The 26,514-nt window shown below is 40.0% G+C and overlaps 1 protein-coding gene across 1 annotated transcript in view; it reads left to right on the top strand.

Moving 5' to 3' along the window:
• ELL (elongation factor for RNA polymerase II) overlaps window positions 1–26,514 on the top strand; it is a gene marked incomplete in the record, with an annotated part of 317,829 nt that overhangs the window by 128,307 nt on the left and 163,008 nt on the right. Inside the window, 1 exon segment of the mRNA XM_053702960.1 lies at window positions 3,411–3,532. Within this exon segment, the coding sequence (XP_053558935.1) occupies window positions 3,411–3,532 (122 nt within the window).

Below are 26,514 nucleotides of genomic sequence, written 5' to 3'. Positions count from 1 at the left end.
AGCCTCCCAAGTAGAATGAACAACTTGAATTGTTAAAGACAAAGTTTTATACTTGTTTCCATGATATCAAATTGCTTGACCCAACCTTCTTGCAGAGGGGGCTAGAAATATTCACTCCCCTCTCTTTTACGACAGGTAATAAAAGTTTTGAGTTTTGCCTGAAATCATAGAACACCTTATAACTGCTGATGGGCATATTCAGCGCATACACCTATATGAGCAATTTCCCAGTGACAACATGAGAAATAGTTTGGTACTAAATAGTACATGGTTGTCATATTTCCCTCATCTAGTGTCATAGCATGTTTAAAAACATGTCTCAAATTGTACTAGTGTCCTCTTATTGACATTATCTGCTCTGGGGAGAGGCACTGTGTTTTGTCTCTTGGGCTGACAATTTTATATGCTTGATGCATCAATAGATAAGTGGAACTTAGAAACGATTTATTAGGGGGTCTGGCTTTTCAAAAGGAAACACACACCCACAGCACATTTCTGAACAAAAAACCCCAAATGTTTTTAGCACACTAGTTAAAGAAAATTTAACCCCTTAGCATCTCAATCATGAGGTATTCATGACGGGGGTCTTCCAGAAATGAATCTTTTGACCTGGCACAATAAATCGGAAGTTTGCAATTCAACGCCATGAGATCTAAGGGCTCAAATTATAGATGCTCTTGTCTGGCCTATCTATATCCTCTGTTTGTTCTTCCAAAAGTAATTGCAAGAAACAAAAATTGGCTTCTATAATTCTCTTAGCTCTGGCATGTCCCCGCAGAAATTAGTATGCGGACCTAATACAGATGTCATCTACCCCTAAGGAAAGATCTGCTCTCTCAGACCATTGTATCATGCAGATCTCAAATGTTTGAACTTGATGGTGTGGAGATTGAACAACTAGTTCTAAAAAACAGAGGTTTCTCAGATTCTGTTATCGCTACTTTACTGCAAGCCAGAAAGACTGACACTCGGATGTATCATAAGATTTGGCAAGCTTACTTACTTTGGTGTTCTTATAGAGATTTCTCTTGGAAATCTTTTAGAATTATTCAGTTCCTTCAATAGGAGCTAGATAAGGGATTATTGGCTAGTTATTTAAAGGGTTAGATTTCGGTATTTGTTTTGTTTCACCAAAAAACAGCCAAGTTACCTGATGATCAAACTTTTGTCCAAGCCTTGATTAACATTCACCCAGTTATTAAACCCAATTTTCTCCCTTGGAAATTAAATATGGTTATTTCTGTTTTGCAAGGTCCCCTCTTTGAACATATACACTCTTTGGATCTAAAGTTATTGTTATGGAGGGTTATCTTTTACCCCTACTTGATTTTTTTCATCAAGATAAGGTGGTCCTATAGGACTAAACTACCATAGGTAGTCTCTTCAGAAAATATTAATCAGGAATTTTTTGTTTCTTCTCTGTACCCAAATCCTCCTAACCCTAAGGAATGCCTACTTCACATACCTTGGCATCATGGCTAAATCAGACTATTCATAAGGCTTACTTGGTTGCGGGAAAATAGTCTCCAAAAAGAGTAATTGCTTATTCTACTAGTCTGTATCTACTACTTGGGCCTTCAAAAATGTTGCCTCCTTGGAACAGATTTGCAAGGCGACAACTTGGTCTTCTCTTCATACACTCCCGCCCCCCCCCCCCTAATTCTTTTTTATATTTATGCTTCTTCTAGAGCTGCTTTTGCCAGGAAACTCCTACAGGCCACAGTGTCTGGCAAATAGGAATTGCCATCATTTTGTCCCACTTGTCCTTAACATGGACTCTCAGCTTGAGTATTGTTTCCCACATGTTATGGACACCTATGGACTCTCCTCATCTTACGAAAGAAAACAGAATTTATACTTACCTATAAATTTCTTTCTTTCGGTATGAGGAGAGTCCATAGGACCCGCCCGCATTTTTACTAGATGGACGATTAGTTCTTATTTGCACCTCTTTACCCTGCTTTCTGCCTTTTCTACCATTTCTATCTCTCTCCTGCTCGGCCATATGTGAACTTAGTGGGTATAGTAGGTGGGAGGGATTAAACCTCTTGTGAGAGTTCTTGACCACTGTGTTGTGGAAGGAAATATATCCCACATGTAATGGACACCTATGGACTCTTCTCATACTGAAAGAAAGAAATTTATCGCTAAGTATAAATTGTTTTTTACCCCTTGTTCAGCTTATTAAAATTGTTAGAGGTTGTCTTTTATCTTCAACAACATGCATGTTTTAATAGTGGTGACTTTTAAAGGGACAGTCTACTCCAAAAAGATAGATGATCCCTTTATTACCCATTCCCCAGTTTTGCATAACCAACACTGTTATATTAATAAACTTTTTACCTCTGTGATTACCTTGTATATAAGCCTCTGCAGACTGCCCCCTTATCTCAGTTCTATTGAAAGACTTGCTTTTTAGCCAATCAGCGATGCCTCAAAAATAGCTCCACAGGAGTGAGCACAATGTTATCTGTAAGACACGCCTGAACTAGGGCTCTCAAGCTGTGAAAAACTGTCAAAATGCAGTGAGATAAGATGTGTCCTTCAAGGCCTTAGTAATAAGCATATGAGACTACCTAGGTTTAGTTTTCAATCAAGAATACTAAAAGAACAAAGAAAATTTGATGATAAAAGTAAATTGGAAAATTGCATGCCCTGTCTAATTTCATGAAAATTTAATTTTGACTAAACTGTCCCTTTTTATGCCTTTTCACGCTCCATTTCTATTTAGCCCTTCTGTAAGTAACACTAAACCTTTTCAAAGGCACCCACCAGATTTGCATGATCCACTGTGGTCGCTTTACCAAAGAATTCTTGCTATTAATTTTAATTGCTATCCTTTTAAGGAAGCGGTTTCATTTTCAGTCTTCACACATATGGTTAGTGTTCTCTTAATTTTTCTTTATTAATGTCTTTTTAATCAATTTTACCTTAGTGTATCATATTGTTTACAAATAGCCCCTTTTCGTTTGTATTGGCATTTGAAATAGCTGGGGTTTTTTTTTGTTAAAACTGCCACCTACACTAAAAATATCAGTACTGCAGTATTAGCTATAGAAAAGCTATGTTAACACGAGGCAGCTGACAAAATCAATTTCACATTGTGCAGGTGGAAAAAAACTTGTATTTGCTTCTTACCTGAGTATATTTAACATTATGTATTTCTGATCTTCTTGACACTTATTTGCCAGCTTTCTTGCTCAAATTTGTTGCCGAGGTCTGCCCTGCGTTCTACTGGCTAGAGTGGTTGTTAAATAATTGATTAACATAACCATAATTATGAACCATAAGTAATTAGTAGCACTACAATTTATTAATACATGTATTTCTCTAAAATTTATTATAAACAACAATCTATTCCTATACTCTTACGTGTATATTACATTTTAATCCATCTTTTTATATTGCAGCAAATCACGATTCCCCGGCCAGACAGCACGACAGAAGTACGAACATTCACGTTCTATCTGTCAAATGTTGGCAGGGATAGTCCCCAGGGGAGTTTTGACTGCATCCAGCAGTACATTCAGAGGTGAGTTCAGTTCCTCATTCATCCAGTGATGTATTGTGTCATTGCTGTTTAATTCAAATAGAAATTCCTTTATCCTTCTTTCTAGGCTATTAGGATGTATAACTGATTTTTATTTTTTTTCCCCCTGCATTATTTTCTCTTTTTTTTTTTTAATTACCTGTCAACAGCAAGATTTTTTTTTTTGTTGTGTTTTTTGTTTTTTTCATTATTCCGTATTTTCTGTTTCTACAGTAATCATCATATAGTTAAATAGTCTGCTCGTTATAAGATTAGGGATTTATACCTCGCAGATCAATAAATTCAAGAAATCTTCTCTTTATTTCTAGAAATATTAGGAAGAAGCTGTACTATTGTAACGCCATCCATTTCTGGCTTAATTTCTAAGAACCACAAGTATTCTAGGCCAATATACATTGGCTTGGGACCAGGCCCAGTATTACACATACTGCGGGTTGCTTTTCACTGCAATTCGCTGACAGTTTGTGTAGGCACATCTTAAAGGAAAATAAAAAGGTGTGCAAAGCCTGTTCTATATTGCAATTATATATGTGTATAAATTCAGCATTAGTTATTCATTAGTGAAACGAATGCTGAAAATGGACATGGTCTGTGGCATTATGCGTATTTCAGCGCCAGGTATTTGTTTTGCACTTTTAATAAATTTGAGGCCATAATGAGCCAAATGCTGCAGACCAGACATTTTGTAGGCATTGGTTTCACTAATGAATAACAAATGTCTAATTTATGTACATGCGTAATTGCTGGTAACTAAAAGCGCCATTTCCTGATGCTGCTACAACACCTAAGCAACTCTGTTGATCTTTACCTGCTGCTCAGTTTAGTGATGCTGGTTTCTTCCTTGGGATATCAGCTGTCACCATAGCCAGGGACCACTTTGTTCTCTTACAGTTTCCAGTTACAGTGCAGTAATCCCCTGGCCCTCATAATAACCTGTTGACGTTGTTGTTACACTGTCATAAAAGATGGCATGTTCACATGTTGAGGTCATTAAATAGTTGTTCTGAGCATGTCCCAAGTCATGCACTTTAAAAGGGATGTTAACGAGCCAGTTGCAAAAGGTTCAGCATATGTTTCTCAAAATTCTCAAGTTTAATTTATCATTGTTGAGAAGTAAATGACAGTGGCTCTGGGAATACAATTTCCCACCTGGCGTGGCCTAGAAAGGATCCAACTGCTCCTGACCAAATTTCCCACTTCAACTGTTTACCAGTGTGTGTTAGTGGGATGCGCTCAATGGGTGTGTTGAGGGCTTCAAACCCGGATGCCAGGGCCTAATGTTAATGTGCCAGTGGTGCCAGGGTTTGTTGAGCCATTTTTTTAATGGTCAGTTATTTGTCTCATGTTTGCTTCGAGCATATAAAGCAGGAAGATTAGCTGGCGTTTAGGTTAGGAAATAGCGCTTTGAGGACTGCTACTTCCTAACTATCGGCTGCAGGTTTGAGCCAGCAGCCAAAGGCCCTCCAGCAGCCAAAGAGCCCTATGTATCATTTCAAAAGTAAAATGTGCTTATTTTTAACAACTATCACTGCATTTATTTATTATTTAGAATAAGTAAAACCTTTTATTTTCTGTTTGATTTTTTTCATTTACGTGCGCTTCTCTTTGTGCGCACACACATTTTTGCTCATATAGCAGCCAAAGTAGGTGACATACGGACTCCAGAAAAAGATTTCCTTGATTGTTCCTCACCTTTTAACTAGTTTGCTAGCACCACCAACAACCAAAGTGATATACTGGTTGGAAAATAGTTTTCAGAAATTCTAACTTGCCAGTTTATGAATTGCGAAATGAGCTTGTTTGTATAACTGCTTTTTCTTGCATGTCAAAGTTTAGTTGTTGTTCCTTATTTATTACATTTTATTGTCTTACTCTGTTTAGTGGTAAACGTAGATCCCACAAAGGTGTTAAAAATGCATAGAAATAAAAATGTAAAAAGGCCTAAAACTGAACTTGATCACAAATGGTACCATTTCGCTTTTTGTACAGAAGCCTGATGTTTTCTACAAGGACCCTGTGGGCCTGAGTATCAGCAGGGATGCCCTCCAGAGCACTTGCTATTAGCAGTGTTGCTAACAACTTGTTTACATGTATCAGCAGCTGGGAGTCTAACCCCCCGTGTCATGTATAAATAGCCATGTTGCATTTACTTGGTAGTAAACATTATGCAGCTAATTTGCACTTTTAGGAATTAATGTTCAGCTATAGCATCCAGTTGACCCTTGACCTTTTGTTTAGTTTTACCTCTTGCTGATTCCCCATTTTAATTTTTTTTTTTCATAAATTTGCTAGTTTTGATCATTGGTTCTTTTGAACATGCCACAATTCTGTGCGAAAATGACAGTAAAGTAAAAAAATAAATGTTCATGATTCAGATCAGTGTTAATTTTGACGGCAAGTTTCAATTTAGTCTTAGTTTTAGTCTTTTGACTAAAATGCCATTTTAGTTTTAGTCATATTTTAGTCATCTGAATTGTTTTAGTTTTAGTCTAGTTTTAGTCGACTGAATCTCCAATACATTTTAGTCGACTAAATCTCCAGTAGATTTTAGTCAACTAAAATCTAAGGGGTTTAGTTAAAGTGTAATGCATTATTTAAGCATTTCTCTATCATTTACAAACTGATTATATACTCCAGGAGTAAACATAACACCTGTTAATATTTATGGTATTAATGTTTAAACATGCAATACAGACACAGATTTAGCCGTTGTGATATGTAACATCTTTATTAAAATTAAATAAAACCAAGTTTCATAAACAAACAGAAGTGCAACTTTAAAATATATATATATAAAAAAAAAACTGTATTGGCTGTATTGAACATATTACCCAATATAAACACTTTAACAGTTCTCTGTTAATAATTAAAACAAGTATCAAGAAACTCAACACAACAAAAAGTTTCTGCAGCTAGCACAGACACAGCATAACTTAAACCCATCCATATTCGTGGTTTATGCTTATTTCTATAGGAAGAATCAATTGATTGTTCACAGATTCAAAAACGTTTCGGCAACGATATTAGCACTGCTCTAGAACTTCCAAACTTATTATAAACTCCTGGAGTAAAGGTTTATTAACCTGTTTTCTTTTATGGTATTAAGGTTTGAACATGCAATACAGATTTAACAGATTTAACTGTTGTGGTATATAACCTGTCTTTATCTTAAAATTTAATAAAATGAAGTTTCGTAAATTTTACAAAAGAGCAGTAATTGAATATGGATTGATTATAACAACTTGCATAAAATGTTTTTGTCAGCAAATGTTGATTTAGTTTTAGTCAGTCTTTTGACTAAAATGTCATTTTAGTTTTAGTCGTATTTTAGTCATTAGAATTTCTTTAGTTTTATAGTCATTTTAGTCTAGTTTTAGTCGACAAAATTAACACTGATTCAGATAGAGCATGCAGTTTTAAACAACTTTCAAAATTTCTTTGTTCTTTTGGTATCTTTCGTTAAAGAACATACCTAGGTAGGCTCAAAAGCAGCAATGCACTAATGGGAGCTAGTTGGTAATTGGTGGCCACACACATGCCTCTTGTCATTGGCTCACCCAATATGTTCAGCTAGTTCCCAGTAATGCATTGCTGCTCCTTAGCCTAAGCTTTTCAACAAAGGATACCAAAAGAACAAATGAAAATCTGATAATTAGAAAGTTGCTAAAAAAAAATGGAATGCTGTTTGTAAATCATGTACATCTCATTTTGACTTTCCTTGTTTAGGAGAATCATTTGTGGCTTCAACAGAAACTTTATAGCAAATGATGCTCCCTGTCACACACACTAATTTTAATATATATAATCTCTATATATCATAGTAGATAAGGTTGAAAAAAGACCGAAGTCCATAGAGTTCAACCTATACAAATCTAAAATACTTAAAAAAAAGCTTCAGTTAAACTTAAATAACCCCACTAAAAGGTGACCCATTTAATACTAGCAATCCTATCCATGAATTTTGTTTATATACAGAAATGTATCCAGACTATTTTTAAATGTATCTAGGGTATTCACTACCTCCTTTGGTAATGAGTTCCACAATTTTATTGATCTTACAGTGAAAAAAAAGTTTCCGTTGCAGGAGATTAAATCTACTTTCCTCCAACCTTAAATTGTTACCTCTTGTCAAACAATTTTCTTGGAATAAACAGACCTTCTGCCATCTCTTTATATGGACCTTGAATATATTTATATAAAGTAATCATGTCACATCTCAAGCGCCTTTTCTTTTACAAGATACGTCCACGGATTTCATCCTTACTTGTGGGATATCGCCTCCTGGTCAGCAGGAGGAGGCAAAGAGCACCACAGCAGAGCTGTATATATAGCTCCTCCCTTCCCTCCCACTCCAGTCATTCTCTTTGCCTGTGTTAGTGATAGGAAGAGGTAAAGTGAGGTTTTAGTTTAGTTTCTTCAATCAAGAGTTTATTATTTTTAAAATGGTACCAGTGAGTGCTATTTTATTATAGGGTGTAGCCGTATTCCTAGTCAGCCTCTAGAGTAGAGCTACAGGTGGCTTTAAAGCACTGGGAACTGGTGGGATTTTATTCTCACTGCACCTCCCATACTGAGTGCTGCCCTTCAGATGATGGTCTTAGCAGATATTAACTAAGACCCTGTATGTCTCCACAGAACTGCAGGAGGGAGAAGACCTCTTGATCCTGTGGGACCGATCATGCTGTCGCTCAGCATAAAGGTATGTGCAGCTCTTTATTTTTCTGGGACATTTATTACCTCAGAAACGGCTGTATATCTTACCTATTTCATAGTGGGGTAATGGGCCTTTGTTAATCAGGGTTTCCCTCTTTACTATGTCCCACTCGGCTTTCGCTTCTCATTCACAAAAGGATTATGGTGATGCGGTGGGAGAGTCACGAATAGGGGCTATAATATTGAATAAGGGCTTCTACTGTAACGTATTGCTCTGTTGGGACTTATCTATCCTATCTTAGAATTAGGAGGATTTTCTGACATGTTTTATTGCAGGCTCTGGGGCTAAGGAGAGTGGCTTTGGGGACACTTAACCATGCTGGATGCCATGAGGGTTATGTCCTATACCGGTGCAGGCTAAAACCTTTGATATATTTCTTGATATTTTTATTGTATAAGCTATAACATCATAATATTTCGGTTATACACTGTTTATTCTTTGTTCTGGCATTCCTTTTTGCTCCAGACTCAAGAGGTTTTCAGTTGTATCTCCCGGTATACTATCTTTATTATAATGATGGCGACCGGGAGAGCATGTGTGTTGTGTGGTTATGCCCACGAAGAGCGTGGTTTCATTTTGCGCCTTTTTTCTTCAGCTGCATGTTTCATAACATTTATGCAGTCTCTACGATAAGGTCACGCCCACGAAGGGTGGAGCTTGAGGCCGATTTAGACGCAACTGCTCTAGGACACATGAAGCAGTTTTTGAGATGGAGCTAATTCCGGGCTGACTTACAAAGTGACACTAACATCTGTAACTTGTTCTAGGTGGCGGAGAGCGCTACAGCTGCGCTTCGGATATGTTTTCATTCTGTCTGGTATCTGTCATGTCGTTAGGTACATGACGCTTCTCAGAGTGTGGAAATATCTGGAGGACACCTCAGCAAGTTTTCTCTGTGTGTTGGTGTCCTAGTCTCAAGCACTTTTACACTCAAGAATAAAAAGTTTCTGTTTTAAACATTAAAGGGACAGTAACGTTTTTCTCTACTCATATTATTTGTCATAATTTAATTTATTCTTTGGTTTGTAGTTTGGTTCAATCCTTACTAAAGTTGAGTTGATCTTTACATTTAAAGAGACAGTAACAGTTTTCTCTTAATCTTTTATTAAAGGATTTTCACTGTTTCTTTGTTTAATCCATCTTTTATGTTTTAGGATGGAATAAGCTCACACAAAACGGAGGTACTTTTAATTTTAAAGTACGGTAACGTTTGTGTCAAATTTAAAAAAAAAAAAAAATACTTCTACTACTATGGACTGTTGTCTATGGTCAATCTATGCCACAAACTCTCCTATGGTGTCCCACAAACATTATGGCCCACATACAGTGCCCTGCGCTTCCTCTAACATTTCATACCTCTTAGTTTTTTCCTAAGTGTGTAGAAAACATTACTAGAGGAATTAATTTCAATCAGGATGATTGATTTAGTGGTTGCTATCACAATTGTTTCTTCCCTGTTAACGTAAAGGAAGATACTTCAAGATTTTCTGATAGTGATTTCTCAGGCTCAGATAGAATAAATTCTTTTTTGATCCTGCGGTTGTTTTTCTCTGTTAGCTTGTTTACCTCCATTTGTTACTTAGGTGGTTTTAGCTACTCTGGGTGACTCCGATACTACGGGTGTTGTTTAGGGCGTCCAGTTAGTTATTCCATGGCGCCCAGCTGTGTTTTTTGTTCCTGTCACTAGTGCGACTGTGTATTTTCTGATGCTACTAAATCAGAATCTTCCCTGGATAAAGATTCAGGATAGGATACAAGCCTTTGAGTTGGCTAATTCCTTTAGTTCATATTTTTCTCTTCAAATTTTTCAAACTGAAATTTTTGGTTTCAGGTTTCTCTGTTCCAGCTCACCGAGCTTTATGGTTGGAGCCTTGTTCTACAGATATAAGCTCTAAGTCTAAGCTTTTCAGCGATTCCTTACAAGGGGGAGACCTTGTTGGACTCTGGCTTGACGAAAGTACTTCTTTTTGAATTAAAAGATTTAACATAATTAAAATATGAACATGGTCTGCTGTTGAATCAGACACGGTGTGGAGGACATGCCCCCGATCCGGGACCAGGTCTTGTAGAGGGCAATATCCATCTTCGCTCAGGTTTGGGTTCGAATTCCTGGGCAATAGAGAAGAGTGTCCCAGGGACACAAGTCGAAGTTAGAGGAGTTTTTTCTCCCGGGGACAGGTTTCTGTTTTTTTCAGGATTATCATAGGGGAACAGTTCTTGCATTGTGTAAGAGACCTCTCCTCCCTGGGAGTAATTGTTCCCGTTCCAGTACAGGAATGTGGGCTGTTTTTTTGGGTTTTTTTCAATGAGGTTCCCAAAATAAGAGGAGGGAACCTTCAGTCCTATATTAGACCTTAAGAGTCTAATCAAGTTTCTCATAGTTTCATCGCAAGATGGAGACTAGTCGTACCATTCTTCCTTTGGTGCGGAGGGTCAATTTATGACAGTGGATTTAAAGGATGCATATCTTCATGTTACTATCCACAGTAATTGTCACCAGTTCCTAAGGTTTGCATTCTGGACGAACACCTTCTGTTCGTGGCTCTCAGAATTTTCACAACGGTTCTGGGGTCTTTGCTGGCGGTTCTACAACCGCAGGACATTGCGGTGGCGCCTTATCTGGACGATTTTCTAATCCAGGCGTCATCTTATCCACTGGCAATGTCCCATACCGACATTGTGCTATCCTTCCTGAAAACTCATGGGTGGAAGGTTAAAGGGACACTCAGGTTAAATTAAAGTTTCATGATTCAGATACAGCATGTAATTTTAAACAACTTTCTAATTTACTTCCATTAAATAAAATGTGCACAGTCTTTTATATTTACAATTTTTGAGTCACCAGATCCTACTGAGCATGTGCAAGAATTCAGACTATACGTATATGCATTTGTGATTGGCTGATTGCTATCACATGGTACAAGGGGAGTGGAAATATTCATAACTTTTAAATTTGTTACAAAAAAATCTACTACTCATTTGAAGTTCAGACTAAGGGCTATTGCATTGTCTTGTTATCTTGCATTTGTTGATTATGCAAATCTAATGTGTTGACTGGTCCTTTAAATTGGAAAAGTTTGTTGATCCCGTAGACGAGGGTACCCTTCTTGGGAACTCTAATCGACTCTCTATACTTAAAAAAAAATTCTGACTGAGGTCAGAAGGTTAAAGATCCTGAATACAGGTCGAGCACTTCAGTCCAATCCTCGGCCGTCAGTGGCTCAGTACATGGAGGTAATTGGATTGATGGTAGCGGCATTGGTGGTCATTCCGTTTGCTCGGTTTCTCCTCAGGCCTCTGCAACTGAACATGCTCAGGCAGTGGAATGGAGATTATATCTGTCTCCTCGATTAACCCTAGATCAGGAGACGAGTGTCTCTCTCTTCTTTGATGGTTGTCTCTGGATCATCTATCCCGAGGACTTGCTTTTGCAGACCTTTGTGGATGATTGTGACAACGGATGCCAGCCTGATAGGATGGGGAGCAGTCTGGAACTCCCTGAGAGCCCAGGGTGTATGGACTCGAACGGAGTCTCTATTTCCCATCTATATCCTAGAGTTGAGAGCAATATTTAATGCGCTTCAGGCTTGGCCTCAGTTGGCTACGGCCAAGTTCATCAGATTCCAGTTTGACAACATTATGACTGTAGCTTACATCAATCATCGGGGAGGAACAAGGAGTTCCTTAGCGATGACAGAAGTAGCCAAGATAATTCAGTGGGCGGAGTCTCACTCTTATCTGTCTCTGATCCACATCCCAGGTGTGGAAAACTGGGAAGCGGATTTTCTGAGCAGACAGACATTTCATCCGGGAGAATGGGAACTTCATCCGGAGGTGTTTTCCAACCTGATTCTCAGATGGGGCAGGCCGGAATTGGATCTCATGGCATCTCGTCAGAATGCCAAGCTTCCGAGATACGGGTCCAGGTCGAGGGATCCCCAGGCCGAGCTGATAGATGCCTTGGCAGTGCCTTGGTCTTTCAGCCTAGCTTATGTGTTTCCTCCATTTGCTCTCCTTCTCCGGGTGATTGCTTGAGTCAAACAGGAGAGGGCGTCGGTGAGCCTCATCGCTCCTGTGTGGCCTCGCAGGATTTGGTATGCCGATCTGGTGGACATGTCATCTCAGCCACCGTGGAAGCTGCCATTGAGGAAAGACCTCATTCAGGGACCCTTCCATCATCCGAATCTAGTTTTTCTGCAGCTGCTCTAGTTTACCTAAGTGAGGGTTTTCTGATTCGGTCATAGATACCTTGATTCATGCACGTAAGCCTGTTACTAGAAAAATTTACCATAAGATATGGTGTAAATATCTTTATTGGTGCGAATCCAAGGGCTACTCATGGCGTAGGGTTAGGATTCCCAGGATTTTGTCTTTTCTCCAAGACGGATTGGAGTAAGGGTTGTCAGCAAGTTCCTTAAAGGGACAGATTTCTGCTTTTATCTATTTTGTTACACAAGCGTCTGGCAGATGTTCCAGATGTTCAATCTTTTTGTCAGGCACTGACTAGAATCAGGCCTGTGTTTAGACAAATTGCTCCTCCTTGGAGTTTGCATTTAGTTCTTACAGTTCTTCAAGGGGTTCCATTTGAACCTCTGCATTCCATAGATATTAAGTTACTATCTTGGAAAGTTTTTCTCCAACATAGGTGTGTCCGGTCCACGGCGTCATCCTTACTTGTGGGATATTCTCTTCCCCAACAGGAAATGGCAAAGAGCCCAGCAAAGCTGGTCACATGATCCCTCCTAGGCTCCGCCTTCCCCAGTCATTCTCTTTGCCGTTGTACAGGCAACATCTCCACGGAGATGGCTTAGAGTTTTTTGGTGTTTAACTGTAGTTTTTATTATTCAATCAAGAGTTTGTTATTTTAAAATAGTGCTGGTATGTACTATTTACTCTGAAACAGAAAAGAGATGAAGATTTCTGTTTGTAAGAGGAAAATGATTTTAGCAACCGTTACTAAAATCGATGGCTGTTTCCACACAGGACTGTTGAGAGGAATTAACTTCAGTTGGGGGAACAGTGAGCAGACTTTTGCTGCTTGAGGTATGACACATTTCTAACAAGACGATGTAATGCTGGAAGCTGTCATTTTCCCTATGGGATCCGGTAAGCCATTTTTATTACAGAAAGAAAAAAAGGGCTTCACAAGGGCTTTTTAAGACTGTAGACATTTTCTGGGCTAAATCGATTTATATATAAACATATTTTATACTCCATAGCCTTGAGGAATTATTTTAATCTTGGGAATTTTGTAAAATAACCGGCAGGCACTGTATTGGACACCTTATTCTCTAGGGGCTTTCCCTAATCATAGGCAGAGTCTCATTTTCGCGCCTGTATTGCGCACTTGTTTTTGAGAAGCATGACATGCAGATGCATGTGTGAGGAGCTCTGATACATTGAAAAGACCTTCTGAAGGCGTCATTTGGTATCGTATTCCCCTTTGGGCTTGGTTGGGTCTCAGCAAAGCAGATACCAGGGACTGTAAAGGGGTTAAATATAAAAACGGCTCCGGTTCCGTTATTTTAAGGGTTAAAGCTTCCAAATTTGGTGTGCAATACTTTTAAGGCTTTATGACACTGTGGTGAAATTTTGGTGAATTTTGAACAATTCCTTCATACTTTTTCGCAATTGCAGTAATAAAGTGTGTTCAGTTTAAAATTTAAAGTGACAGTAACGGTTTATTTTAAAACGTTTTTTGTACTTTGTTATCAAGTTTATGCCTGTTTAACATGTCTGAACTACCAGATAGACTGTGTTCTGAATGTGGGGAAGCCAAGGTTCCTTCTCATTTAAATAGATGTGATTTATGTGACACAAAATTTAGAGAAAATGATGCCCAAGATGATTCCTCAAGTGAGGGGAGTAAGCATGGTACTGCATCATCCCCTCCTTCGTCTACACCAGTCTTGCCCACACAGGAGGCCCCTAGTACATCTAGCGCGCCAATACTCCTTACTATGCAACAATTAACGGCTGTAATGGATAATTCTATCAAAAACATTTTAGCCAAAATGCCCACTTATCAGCGAAAGCGCGACTGCTCTGTTTTAGAAAATACTGAAGTTCTGAAGGGCCCCTACACCAGTCTGAGGGGGCCAGGGAGGTTTTGTCTGAGGGAGAAATTTCAGATTCAGGGAAAATTTCTCAACAAGCTGAACCTGATGTGATTACATTTAAATTTAAATTGGAACATCTCCGCGCTCTGCTTAAGGAGGTGTTATCCACTCTGGATGATTGTGAGAATTTGGTCATTCCAGAGAAACTATGTAAAATGGACAAGTTCCTAGAGGTCCCGGGGCCCCCCGAAGCTTTTCCTATACCCAAGCGGGTGGCGGACATTGTAAATAAAGAATGGGAAAGGCCCGGTATACCTTTCGTCCCTCCCCCCATATTTAAAAAATTGTTTCCTATGGTCGACCCCAGAAAGGACTTATGGCAGACAGTCCCCAAGGTCGAGGGGGCGGTTTCTACTCTAAACAAACGCACCACTATACCCATAGAAGATAGTTGTGCTTTCAAAGATCCTATGGATAAAAAATTAGGTTTGCTTAAAAAGATGTTTGTTCAGCAAGGTTACCTTCTACAACCAATTTCATGCATTGTTCCTGTCACTACAGCCGCGTGTTTCTGGTTCGATGAGCTAGAAAAGACGCTCAATAATAATTCTTCTTCTTATGAGGAGATTATGGACAGAATTCGTGCTCTCAAATTGGCTAATTCTTTCACCCTAGACGCCACTTTGCAATTGGCTAGGTTAGCGGCGAAAAATTCTGGTTTTGCTATTGTGGCGCGCAGAGCGCTTTGGTTAAAATCTTGGTCAGCGGATGCGTCTTCCAAGAACAAATTGCTTAACATTCCTTTCAAGGGGAAAACGCTGTTTGGCCCTGACTTGAAAGAGATTATCTCTGATATCACTGGGGGCAAGGGCCACGCCCTTCCTCAGGATAGGTCTTTCAAGGCCAAAAATAAACCTAATTTCTTTCATGTAATTAGCAAGAGTCCATGAGCTAGTGACGTATGGGATATACATTCCTACCAGGAGGGGCAAAGTTTCCCAAACCTCAAAATGCCTACAAATACACCCCTCACCACACCCACAATTCAGTTTTACAAACTTTGCCTCCGATGGAGGTGGTGAAGTAAGTTTGTGCTAGATTCTACGTTGATATGCGCTCCGCAGCAAGTTGGAGCCCGGTTTTCCTCTCAGCGTGCAGTGAATGTCAGAGGGATGTGAGGAGTATTGCCTATTTGAATGCAGTGATCTCCTTCTAAGGGGTCTATTTCATAGGTTCTCTGTTATCGGTCGTAGAGATTCATCTCTTACCTCCCTTTTCAGATCGACGATATACTCTTATATATACCATTACCTCTGCTGATTCTCGTTTCAGTACTGGTTTGGCTATCTACTATATGTAGATGAGTGTCCTGGGGTAAGTAAGTCTTATTTTCTGTGACACTCCTAGCTATGGTTGGGCACTTTGTTTATAAAGTTCTAAATATATGTATTCAAACATTTATTTGCCTTGACTCAGAATGTTCAACTTTCCTTATTTTCAGACAGTCAGTTTCATATTTGGGATAATGCATTTTAACATTTTTCTTACCTTAAAATTTGACTTTTTCCCTGTGGGCTGTTAGGCTTGCGGGGGCTGAAAATGCTTCATTTTATTGCGTCATTCTTGGCGGACTTTTTTGGCGCAAAAATTCTATTTCCGTTTCCGGCGTCATACGTGTCGCCGGAAGTTGCGTCATTTTTTGACGTTATTTTGCGCCAAAAATGTCGGCGTTCCGGATGTGGCGTCATTTTTGGCGCCAAAAAGCATTTAGGCGCCAAATAATGTGGGCGTCTTATTTGGCGCGAAAAAATATGGGCGTCACTTTTGTCTCCACATTATTTAAGTCTCATTTTTTATTGCTTCTGGTTGCTAGAAGCTTGTTCTTTGGCATTTTTTCCCATTCCTGAAACTGTCATTTAAGGAATTTGATCAATTTTGCTTTATATGTTGTTTTTTCTCTTACATATTGCAAGATGTCTCACGTTGCATCTGAGTCAGAAGATACTACAGGAAAATCGCTGTCAAGTGCTGAATCTACCAAAGCTAAGTGTATCTGCTGTAAACTTTTGGTAGCTATTTCTCCAGCTGTTGTTTGTATTGATTGTCATGACAAACTTGTTAAAGCAGATAATATTTCCTTTAGTAAAGTACCATTGCCTGTTGCAGTTCCTTCAACATCTAAGGTGCAGAATGTTCCTGATAATATAAGAGATTTTGTTTCTGAATCCATAAAGAAGGCTATGTCTGTTATTTCTCCTTCTAGTAAACGTAAAAAATCTTTTAAAACTTCTCTCCCTACAGATGAATTTTTAACTGAACATCATCATTCTGATTCTGATGATTCCTCTGGTTCAGAGGATTCTGTCTCAGAGGTTGATGCTGATAAATCTTCATATTTATTTAAAATGGAATTTATTCGTTCTTTACTTAAAGAAGTCCTAATTGCTTTAGAAATAGAGGATTCTGGTCCTCTTGATACTAAATCTAAACGTTTAAATAAGGTTTTTAAATCTCCTGTAGTTATTCCAGAAGTTTTTCCTGTCCCTGATGCTATTTCTGCAGTAATGAATGGGATAATTTGGGTAATTCATTTACTCCTTCTAAACGTTTTAAGCAATTATATCCTGTGCCGTCTGACAGACTAGAATTTTGGGACAAGATCCCTAAAGTTGATGGGGCTATTTCTACCCTTGCTAAACGTACTACTATTCCTATGTCAGATGGTACTTCGTTTAAGGATCCTCTAGATAGGAAAATTGAGTCCTTTCTAAGAAAAGCTTATCTGTGTTCAGGTAATCTTCTTAGACCTGCTATATCTTTGGCTGATGTTGCTGCAGCTTCAACTTTTTGGTTGGAAACTTTAGCGCAACAAGTAACACATCGTGATTCTCATGATATTATTATTCTTCTTCAACATGCTAATAATTTTATCTGTGATGCCATTTTTGATATTATCAGAGTTGATGTCAGGTTTATGTCTCTAGCTATTTTAGCTAGAAGAGCTTTATGGCTTAAAACTTGGAATGCTGATATGGCTTCTAAATCAACTTTACTTTCCATTTCTTTCCAGGGTAACAAATTATTTGGTTCTCAGTTGGATTCCATTATTTCAACTGTTACTGGTGGGAAAGGAACTTTTTTACCACAGGATAAAAAAATCTAAAGGTAAAAACAGGGCTAATAATCGTTTTCGTTCCTTTCGTTTCAACAAAGAACAAAAGCCTGATCCTTCATCCTCAGGAGCAGTTTCAGTTTGGAGACCATCTCCAGTTTGGAATAAATCCAAGCCAGCTAGAAAGGCAAAGCCTCCTTCTAAGTCCACATGAAGGTGCGGCCCTCATTCCAGCTCAGCTGGTAGGGGGCAGGTTACGTTTTTTCAAGGAAATTTGGATCAATTCTGTTCACAATCTTTGGATTCAGAGCATTTCTGAAATATGTTTCAGATCTAGAGTTGACTGGAGTAATTATGCCAGTTCCAGTTCCGGAACAGGGGATGGGGTTTTATTCAAATCTCTTCATTGTACCAAAGAAGGAGAATTCTTTCAGACCAGTTCTGGATCTAAAAATATTGAATCGTTATGTAAGGATACCAACGTTCAAGATGGTAACTGTAAGGACTATCTTACCTTTTGTTCAGCAAGGGAATTTTATGTCCACAATAGATTTACAGGATGCATATCTGCATATTCCGATTCATCCAGATCATTATCAGTTTCTGAGATTCTCGTTTCTGGACAAGCATTACCAGTTTGTGGCTCTGCCGTTTGGCCTAGCTACAGCTCCAAGAATTTTTACAAAGGTTCTCGGTGCCCTGCTGTCTGTAATCAGAGAACAGGGTATTGTGGTATTTCCTTATTTGGACGATATCTTGGTACTTGCTCAGTCTTTACATTTAGCAGAATCTCATACGAATCGACTTGTGTTGTTTCTTCAAGATCATGGTTGGAGGATCAATTTACCAAAAAGTTCTTTGATTCCTCAGACAAGGGTAACCTTTCTGGGTTTCCAGATGGATTCAGTGTCCATGACTCTGTCTTTAACAGACAAGAGACGTCTAAAGTTGATTACAGCTTGTCGAAACCTTCAGTCACAATCATTCCCTTCGGTAGCCTTATGCATGGAAATTCTAGGTCTTATGACTGCTGCATCGGACGCGATCCCCTTTGCTCGTTTTCACATGCGACCTCTTCAGCTCTGTATGCTGAAGCAATGGTGCAAGGATTACACGAAGATATCTCAATTAATATCTTTAAAACCGATTGTTCGACACTCTCTAACATGGTGGATAGATCACCATCGTTTAATTCAGGGGGCTTCTTTTGTGCTTCCGACCTGGACTGTAATTTCAACAGATGCAAGTCTCACAGGTTGGGCAGCTGTGTGGGGATCTCTGACGGCACAAGGAGTTTGGGAATCTCAGGAGGTGAGATTACCGATCAATATTTTGGAACTCCGTGCAATTTTCAGAGCTCTTCAGTTTTGGCCTCTTCTGAAGAGAGAATCGTTCATTTGTTTTCAAACAGACAATGTCACAACTGTGGCATACATCGATCATCAAGGAGGGACTCACAGTCCTCTGGCTATGAAAGAAGTATCTCGAATTTTGGTTTGGGCGGAATCCAGCTCCTGTCTAATCTCTGCGGTTCATATCCCAGGTGTAGACAATTGGGAAGCGGATTATCTCAGTCGCCAAACGTTGCATCCGGGCGAATGGTCTCTTCACCCAGAGGTATTTCTTCAGATTGTTCAAATGTGGGAACTTCCAGAAATAGATCTGATGGCGTCCCATCTAAACAAGAAACTTCCCAGGTATCTGTCCAGATCCCGGGATCCTCAGGCGGAGGCAGTGGATGCATTATCACTTCCTTGGAAGTATCATCCTGCCTATATCTTTCCGCCTCTAGTTCTTCTTCCAAGAGTAATCTCCAAGATTCTGAAGGAATGCTCGTTTGTTCTGCTGGTAGCTCCGGCATGGCCTCACAGGTTTTGGTATGCGGATCTTGTCCGGATGGCCTCTTGCCAACCGTGGACTCTTCCGTTAAGACCAGACCTTCTGTCACAAGGTCCTTTTTTCCATCAGGATCTGAATTCCTTAAATTTAAAGGTATGGAGATTGAACGCTTGATTCTTGGTCAAAGAGGTTTCTCTGACTCTGTGATTAATACTATGTTACAGGCTCGTAAATCTGTATCTCGAGAGATATATTATAGAGTCTGGAAGACTTATATTTCTTGGTGTCTTTCTCATCATTTTTCCTGGCATTCTTTTAGAATACCGAGAATTTTACAGTTCCTTCAGGATGGTTTAGATAAAGGTTTGTCCGCAAGTTCTTTGAAAGGACAAATCTCTGCTCTTTCTGTTCTTTTTCACAGAAAGATTGCTATTCTTCCTGATATTCATTGTTTTGTACAAGCTTTGGTTCGTATAAAACCTGTCATTAAGTCAATTTCTCCTCCTTGGAGTTTGAATTTGGTTCTGGGAGCTCTTCAAGCTCCTCCGTTTGAACCTATGCATTCATTGGACATTAAATTACTTTCTTGGAAAGTTTTGTTCCTTTTGGCCATCTCTTCTGCCAGAAGAGTTTCTGAATTATCTGCTCTTTCTTGTGAGTCTCCTTTTCTGATTTTTCATCAGGATAAGGCGGTGTTGCGAACTTCTTTTGAATTTTTACCTAAAGTTGTGAATTCCAACAACATTAGTAGAGAAATTGTGGTTCCTTCATTATGTCCTAATCCTAAGAATTCTAAGGAGAAATCGTTGCATTCTTTGGATGTTGTTAGAGCTTTGAAATATTATGTTGAAGCTACGAAATCTTTTCGTAAGACTTCTAGTCTATTTGTTATCTTTTCCGGTTCTAGAAAAGGCCAGAAAGCTTCTGCCATTTCTTTGGCATCTTGGTTGAAATCTTTAATTCATCTTGCCTATGTTGAGTCGGGTAAAACTCCGCCTCAGAGAATTACAGCTCATTCTACTAGGTCAGTTTCTACTTCCTGGGCGTTTAGGAATGAAGCTTCGGTTGACCAGATCTGCAAAGCTGCGACTTGGTCCTCTTTGCATACTTTTACTAAATTCTACCATTTTGATGTATTTTCTTCTTCTGAAGCAGTTTTTGGTAGAAAAGTACTTCAGGCAGCGGTTTCAGTTTGAATCTTCTGCTTATGTTTTTCGTTAAACTTTATTTTGGGTGTGGATTATTTTCAGCAGGAATTGGCTGTCTTTATTTTATCCCTCCCTCTCTAGTGACTCTTGTGTGGAAAGATCCACTTCTTGGGTAGTCATTATCCCATACGTCACTAGCTCATGGACTCTTGCTAATTACATGAAAGAAAACATAATTTATGTAAGAACTTACCTGATAAATTCATTTCTTTCATATTAGCAAGAGTCCATGAGGCCCGCCCTTTTTTTGTGGTGGTTATGATTTTGTATAAAGCACAATTATTCCAATTCCTTATTTTATATGCTTTCGCACTTTTTTATCACCCCACTTCTTGGCTATTCGTTAAACTGAATTGTGGGTGTGGTGAGGGGTGTATTTATAGGCATTTTGAGGTTTGGGAAACTTTGCCCCTCCTGGTAGGAATGTATATCCCATACGTCACTAGCTCATGGACTCTTGCTAATATGAAAGAAATGAATTTATCAGGTAAGTTCTTACATAAATTATGTTTTTCGTCCCTTTCGCAGAAACGGACCAGCCCCAAGTGCTACGTCCTCTAAGCAAGAGGGTAATACTTCTCAAGCCAAGCCAGCCTGGAGACCAATGCAAGGCTGGAACAAAGGAAAGCAGGCCAAGAAACCTGCCACTGCTACCAAGACAGCATGAGATGTTGGCCCCCGATCCGGGACCGGATCTGGTGGGGGGCAGACTCTCTCTCTTCGCTCAGGCTTGGGCAAGAGATGTTCTGGATCCTTGGGCACTAGAAATAGTCTCCCAAGGTTATCTTCTGAAATTCAAGGGGCTTCCCCCAAGGGGGAGGTTCCACAGGTCTCAATTATCTTCAGACCACATAAAAAAACAGGCATTCTTACATTGTGTAGAAGACCTGTTAAAAATGGGAGTGATTCATCCTGTTCCATTAGGAGAACAAGGGATGGGGTTCTACTCCAATCTGTTCGTAGTTCCCAAAAAAGAGGGAACATTCAGACCAATCTTAGATCTCAAGATCCTAAACAAGTTTCTCAAGGTTCCATCGTTCAAAATGGAAACCATTCGAACAATTCTTCCTTCCATCCAGGAAGGTCAATTCATGACCACGGTGGATTTAAAGGATGCGTATCTACATATTCCTATCCACAAGGAACATCATCGGTTCCTAAGGTTCGCATTCCTGGACAAGCATTACCAGTTTGTGGCACTTCCGTTCGGATTAGCCACTGCTCCAAGGATTTTCACAAAGGCACTAGGGTCCCTTCTAGCGGTGCTAAGACCAAGGGGCATTGCAGTAGTACCTTACTTGGACGACATTCTGATTCAAGCGTCGTCCCTTCCTCAAGCAAAGGCTCACACGGACATTGTCCTGGCCTTTCTCAGATCTCACGGGTGGAAAGTGAACGTAGAAAAAAGTTCTCTATCTCCGTCAACAAGGGTTCCCTTCTTGGGAACAATAATAGACTCCTTAGAAATGAGGGTTTTTCTGACAGAGGCCAGAAAATCAAAACTTCTAAACTCTTGTCAAATACTTCATTCTGTTCCTCTTCCTTCCATAGCGCAGTGCATGGAAGTAATAGGTTTGATGGTAGCGGCAATGGACATAGTTCCTTTTGCGCGCATTCATCTAAGACCATTACAACTGTGCATGCTCAGTCAGTGGAATGGGGACTATACAGACTTGTCTCCGATGATACAAGTAGATCAGAGGACCAGAGATTCACTCCGTTGGTGGCTGTCCCTGGACAACCTGTCACAGGGGATGAGCTTCCGCAGACCAGAGTGGGTCATTGTCACGACCGACGCCAGTCTGGTGGGCTGGGGCGCGGTCTGGGGACCCCTGAAAGCTCAGGGTCTTTGGTCTCGGAAAGAATCTCTTCTCCCGATAAATATTCTGGAACTGAGAGCGATACTCAATGCTCTCAAGGCTTGGCCTCAGCTAGCAAAGGCCAAGTTCGTACGGTTTCAATCAGACAACATGACGACTGTTGCGTACATCAACCATCAGGGGGGAACAAGGAGTTCCCTGGCGATGGAAGAAGTGACCAAAATCATTCAATGGGCGGAGACTCACTCCTGCCACTTGTCTGCAATCCACATCCCAGGAGTGGAAAATTGGGAAGCGGATTTTCTGAGTCGTCAGACATTTCATCCGGGGGAGTGGGAACTCCATCCGGAAATCTTTGCCCAAATTACTCAATTGTGGGGCATTCCAGACATGGATCTGATGGCCTCTCGTCAGAACTTCAAGGTTCCTTGCTACGGGTCCAGATCCAGGGATCCCAAGGCGACTCTAGTAGATGCACTAGTAGCACCTTGGACCTTCAAACTAGCTTATGTATTCCCGCCGTTTCCTCTCATTCCCAGGCTGGTAGCCAGGATCAATCAGGAGAGAGCATCGGTGATCTTGATAGCTCCTGCGTGGCCACGCAGGACTTGGTATGCAGACCTGGTGAATATGTCATCGGCTCCACCATGGAAGCTACCTTTGAGACGAGACCTTCTTGTTCAAGGTCCGTTCGAACATCCGAATCTGGTCTCACTCCAACTGACTGCTTGGAGATTGAACGCTTGATCTTATCAAAGCGAGGGTTCTCAGATTCTGTCATTGATACTCTTGTTCAGGCCAGAAAGCCTGTAACTAGAAAAATTTACCACAAAATATGGAAAAAATATATCTGTTGGTGTGAATCTAAAGGATTCCCTTGGGACAAGGTAAAAATTCCTAAGATTCTATCCTTTCTTCAAGAAGGTTTGGAGAAAGGATTATCTGCTAGTTCCTTGAAGGGACAGATTTCTGCCTTGTCTGTGTTACTTCACAAAAAGCTGGCAGCTGTGCCAGATGTTCAAGCCTTTGTTCAGGCTCTGGTTAGAATCAAGCCTGTTTACAAACCTTTGACTCCTCCTTGGAGTCTCAATTTAGTTCTTTCAGTTCTTCAGGGGGTTCCGTTTGAACCCTTACATTCCGTTGATATTAAGTTATTATCTTGGAAAGTTTTGTTTTTGGTTGCAATTTCTTCTGCTAGAAGAGTTTCAGAATTATCTGCTCTGCAGTGTTCTCCTCCTTATCTGGTGTTCCATGCAGATAAGGTGGTTTTACGTACTAAACCTGGTTTTCTTCCGAAAGTTGTTTCTAACAAAAACATTAACCAGGAGATAGTCGTGCCTTCTTTGTGTCCGAATCCAGTTTCAAAGAAGGAACGTTTGTTGCACAATTTGGATGTTGTTCGTGCTCTAAAATTCTATTTAGATGCTACAAAGGATTTTAGACAAACATCTTCCTTGTTTGTTGTTTATTCTGGTAAAAGGAGAGGTCAAAAAGCAACTTCTACCTCTCTCTCTTTTTGGATTAAAAGCATCATCAGATTGGCTTATGAGACTGCCGGACGGCAGCCTCCTGAAAGAATCACAGCTCATTCCACTAGGGCTGTGGCTTCCACATGGGCCTTCAAGAACGAGGCTTCTGTTGATCAGATATGTAGGGCAGCGACTTGGTCTTCACTGCACACTTTTACTAAATTTTACAAGTTTGATACTTTTGCTTCTTCTGAGGCTATTTTTGGGAGAAAGGTTTTGCAAGCCGTGGTGCCTTCCATCTAGGTGACCTGATTTGCTCCCTCCCTTCATCCGTGTCCTAAAGCTTTGGTATTGGTTCCCACAAGTAAGGATGACGCCGTGGACCGGACACACCTATGTTGGAGAAAACAGAATTTATGTTTACCTGATAAATTACTTTCTCCAACGGTGTGTCCGGTCCACGGCCCGCCCTGGTTTTTTAATCAGGTCTGATAATTTATTTTCTTTAACTACAGTCACCACGGTATCATATGGTTTCTCCTATGCAAATATTCCTCCTTTACGTCGGTCGAATGACTGGGGAAGGCGGAGCCTAGGAGGGATCATGTGACCAGCTTTGCTGGGCTCTTTGCCATTTCCTGTTGGGGAAGAGAATATCCCACAAGTAAGGATGACGCCGTGGACCGGACACACCGTTGGAGAAAGTAATTTATCAGGTAAACATAAATTCTGTTTTTATTTTTGGTTGCTATTTCTTCTGCTCGCAGAGTATCTGAGCTTTTGGCGATACAATGTGATTCTCCTTATCTTATCTTTTCATTCGGATTTCATACGTATCAAACTTGGTTTTCTTCCTAAGGTTGTTTCAAATAGAAATTTTAATCAAGAAATTGTTGTTTCTTCCTTGTGTCATAATCCTCCTAAGAAGGAGCGGCTGTTACATAATTTGGACGTGGTCCGTGCCTTGAAGTTTTACTTTCAGGCAACTAAGGATTTTCGTCAATTGTCTTCCCTGTTTGTTGTGTTTTCTGGGAAGCTATGGCTACCTCTCTTTTTGGCTGAAGAGTAGCATCCGTTTTGCATATGAGACTGCTGGACAGCAGCCTCCTGAACGAATTACGGCTTATTCCACTAGGGCTGTGGCTTCCTCATGGGCATTCAAAAATGATGCTTCTGTTGAACAGATTTGCAAAGCTGCAACTTGGTCGACTCTTCACACTTTTTCCAAATTTTATAAATTTGATACTTTTGCCTCGTCTGAGGCTGTTTTTGGGAGTAAAGTTCTTCAAGCAGTGGTGCCTTCCGTTTAGGTTCCCTGTCTTGTCCCTCCCTTTTCATCCGTGTACTATAGCTTTGGTATTGTATCACACAAGTAAGGATGAAATCCGTGGACTCGTATCTTGTAAAAGAAAAGGAAATTTATTCTTACCTGATAAATTTGTTTCTTTTACGATACGATGGGTCCACGGCCCACCCTGTTTTTATATGTCTTTAATTTTGTTAATCTTCAGTTACCTCTGCACCTTGGCTTTTCCTTTCTCTTTCTAACTTCTGTCGAATGACTGGAGTGGGAGGGAAGGGAGGAGCTATATATACAGCTCTGCTGTGGTGCTCTTTGCCTCCTCCTGCTGACCAGGAGGCGATATCCCACAAGTAAGGATGAAATCCGTGGACTCATCGTATTGTAAAAGAAAGAAATTTATCAGGTAAGAATAAATTTCCTTTTTTTCTCTAAACAAAACGGAGAAAAGGGGATTGGAGAATTTAACCTATGAGGAGAGGCTACCCAAACTGGGTCTGTTTTGTTTAGAGAAAAAAAGGAAATTTATTCTTACCTGATAAATTTCTTTCTTTTACAATACGATGAGTCCACGGATTTCATCCTTACTTGTGGGATATCGCCTCCTGGTCAGCAGGAGGAGGCAAAGAGCACCACAGCAGAGCTGTATATATAGCTCCTCCCTTCCCTCCCACTCCAGTCATTCGACAGAAGTTAGAAAGAGAAAGGAAAAGCCAAGGTGCAGAGGTAACTGAAGATTAACAAAATTAAAGACATATAAAAACAGGGTGGGCCGTGGACCCATCGTATTGTAAAAGAAAGAAATTTATCAGGTAAGAATAAATTTCCTTTTTTTCTCTAAACAAAACAGACCCAGTTTGGCTAGCCTCTCCTCATAGGTTAAATTCTCCAATCCCCTTTTCTCCAACATTGGTGTGTCCGGTCCACGGCGTCATCCTTACTTGTGGGATATCTCTTCCCCAACAGGAAATGGCAAAGAGTCCCAGCAAAGCTGGCCATATAGTCCCTCCTAGGCTCCGCCCACCCCAGTCATTCTCTTTGCCGTTGCACAGGCAACATCTCCACGGAGATGGTTAAGAGTTTTTTGGTGTTTAAATGTAGTTTTTATTCTTCTATCAAGTGTTTATTTTAAAATAGTGCTGTTATGTACTATTTACTCTGAAACAGAAAAGGATGAAGATTTCTGTTTGTGAGAGGAAGATGATTTTAGCAGACAGTAACTAAAATCGATTGCTGTTTCCACATAGGACTGTTGAGATGAAGTAACTTCAGTTGGGGGAAACAGTTAGCAGACTTTTCTGCTTAAGGTATGACTAGCCATATTTCTAACAAGACCATGTAATGCTGGAAGGCTGTCATTTCCCCTCATGGGGACCGGTAAGCCATTTTCTTAGTCAAACAAACAGAATAAAGGGCTTAATATGGGCTAAAAAACTGGTAGAC

This window comes from Bombina bombina, chromosome 2 (genome assembly GCF_027579735.1).
Source record: "Bombina bombina isolate aBomBom1 chromosome 2, aBomBom1.pri, whole genome shotgun sequence".
In the NCBI taxonomy this organism is placed as follows: Eukaryota; Metazoa; Chordata; class Amphibia; order Anura; family Bombinatoridae; genus Bombina; species Bombina bombina.
Note: the sequence above shows the minus strand (reverse complement) of the source record. Positions and strands in the feature narration are given on the sequence as shown.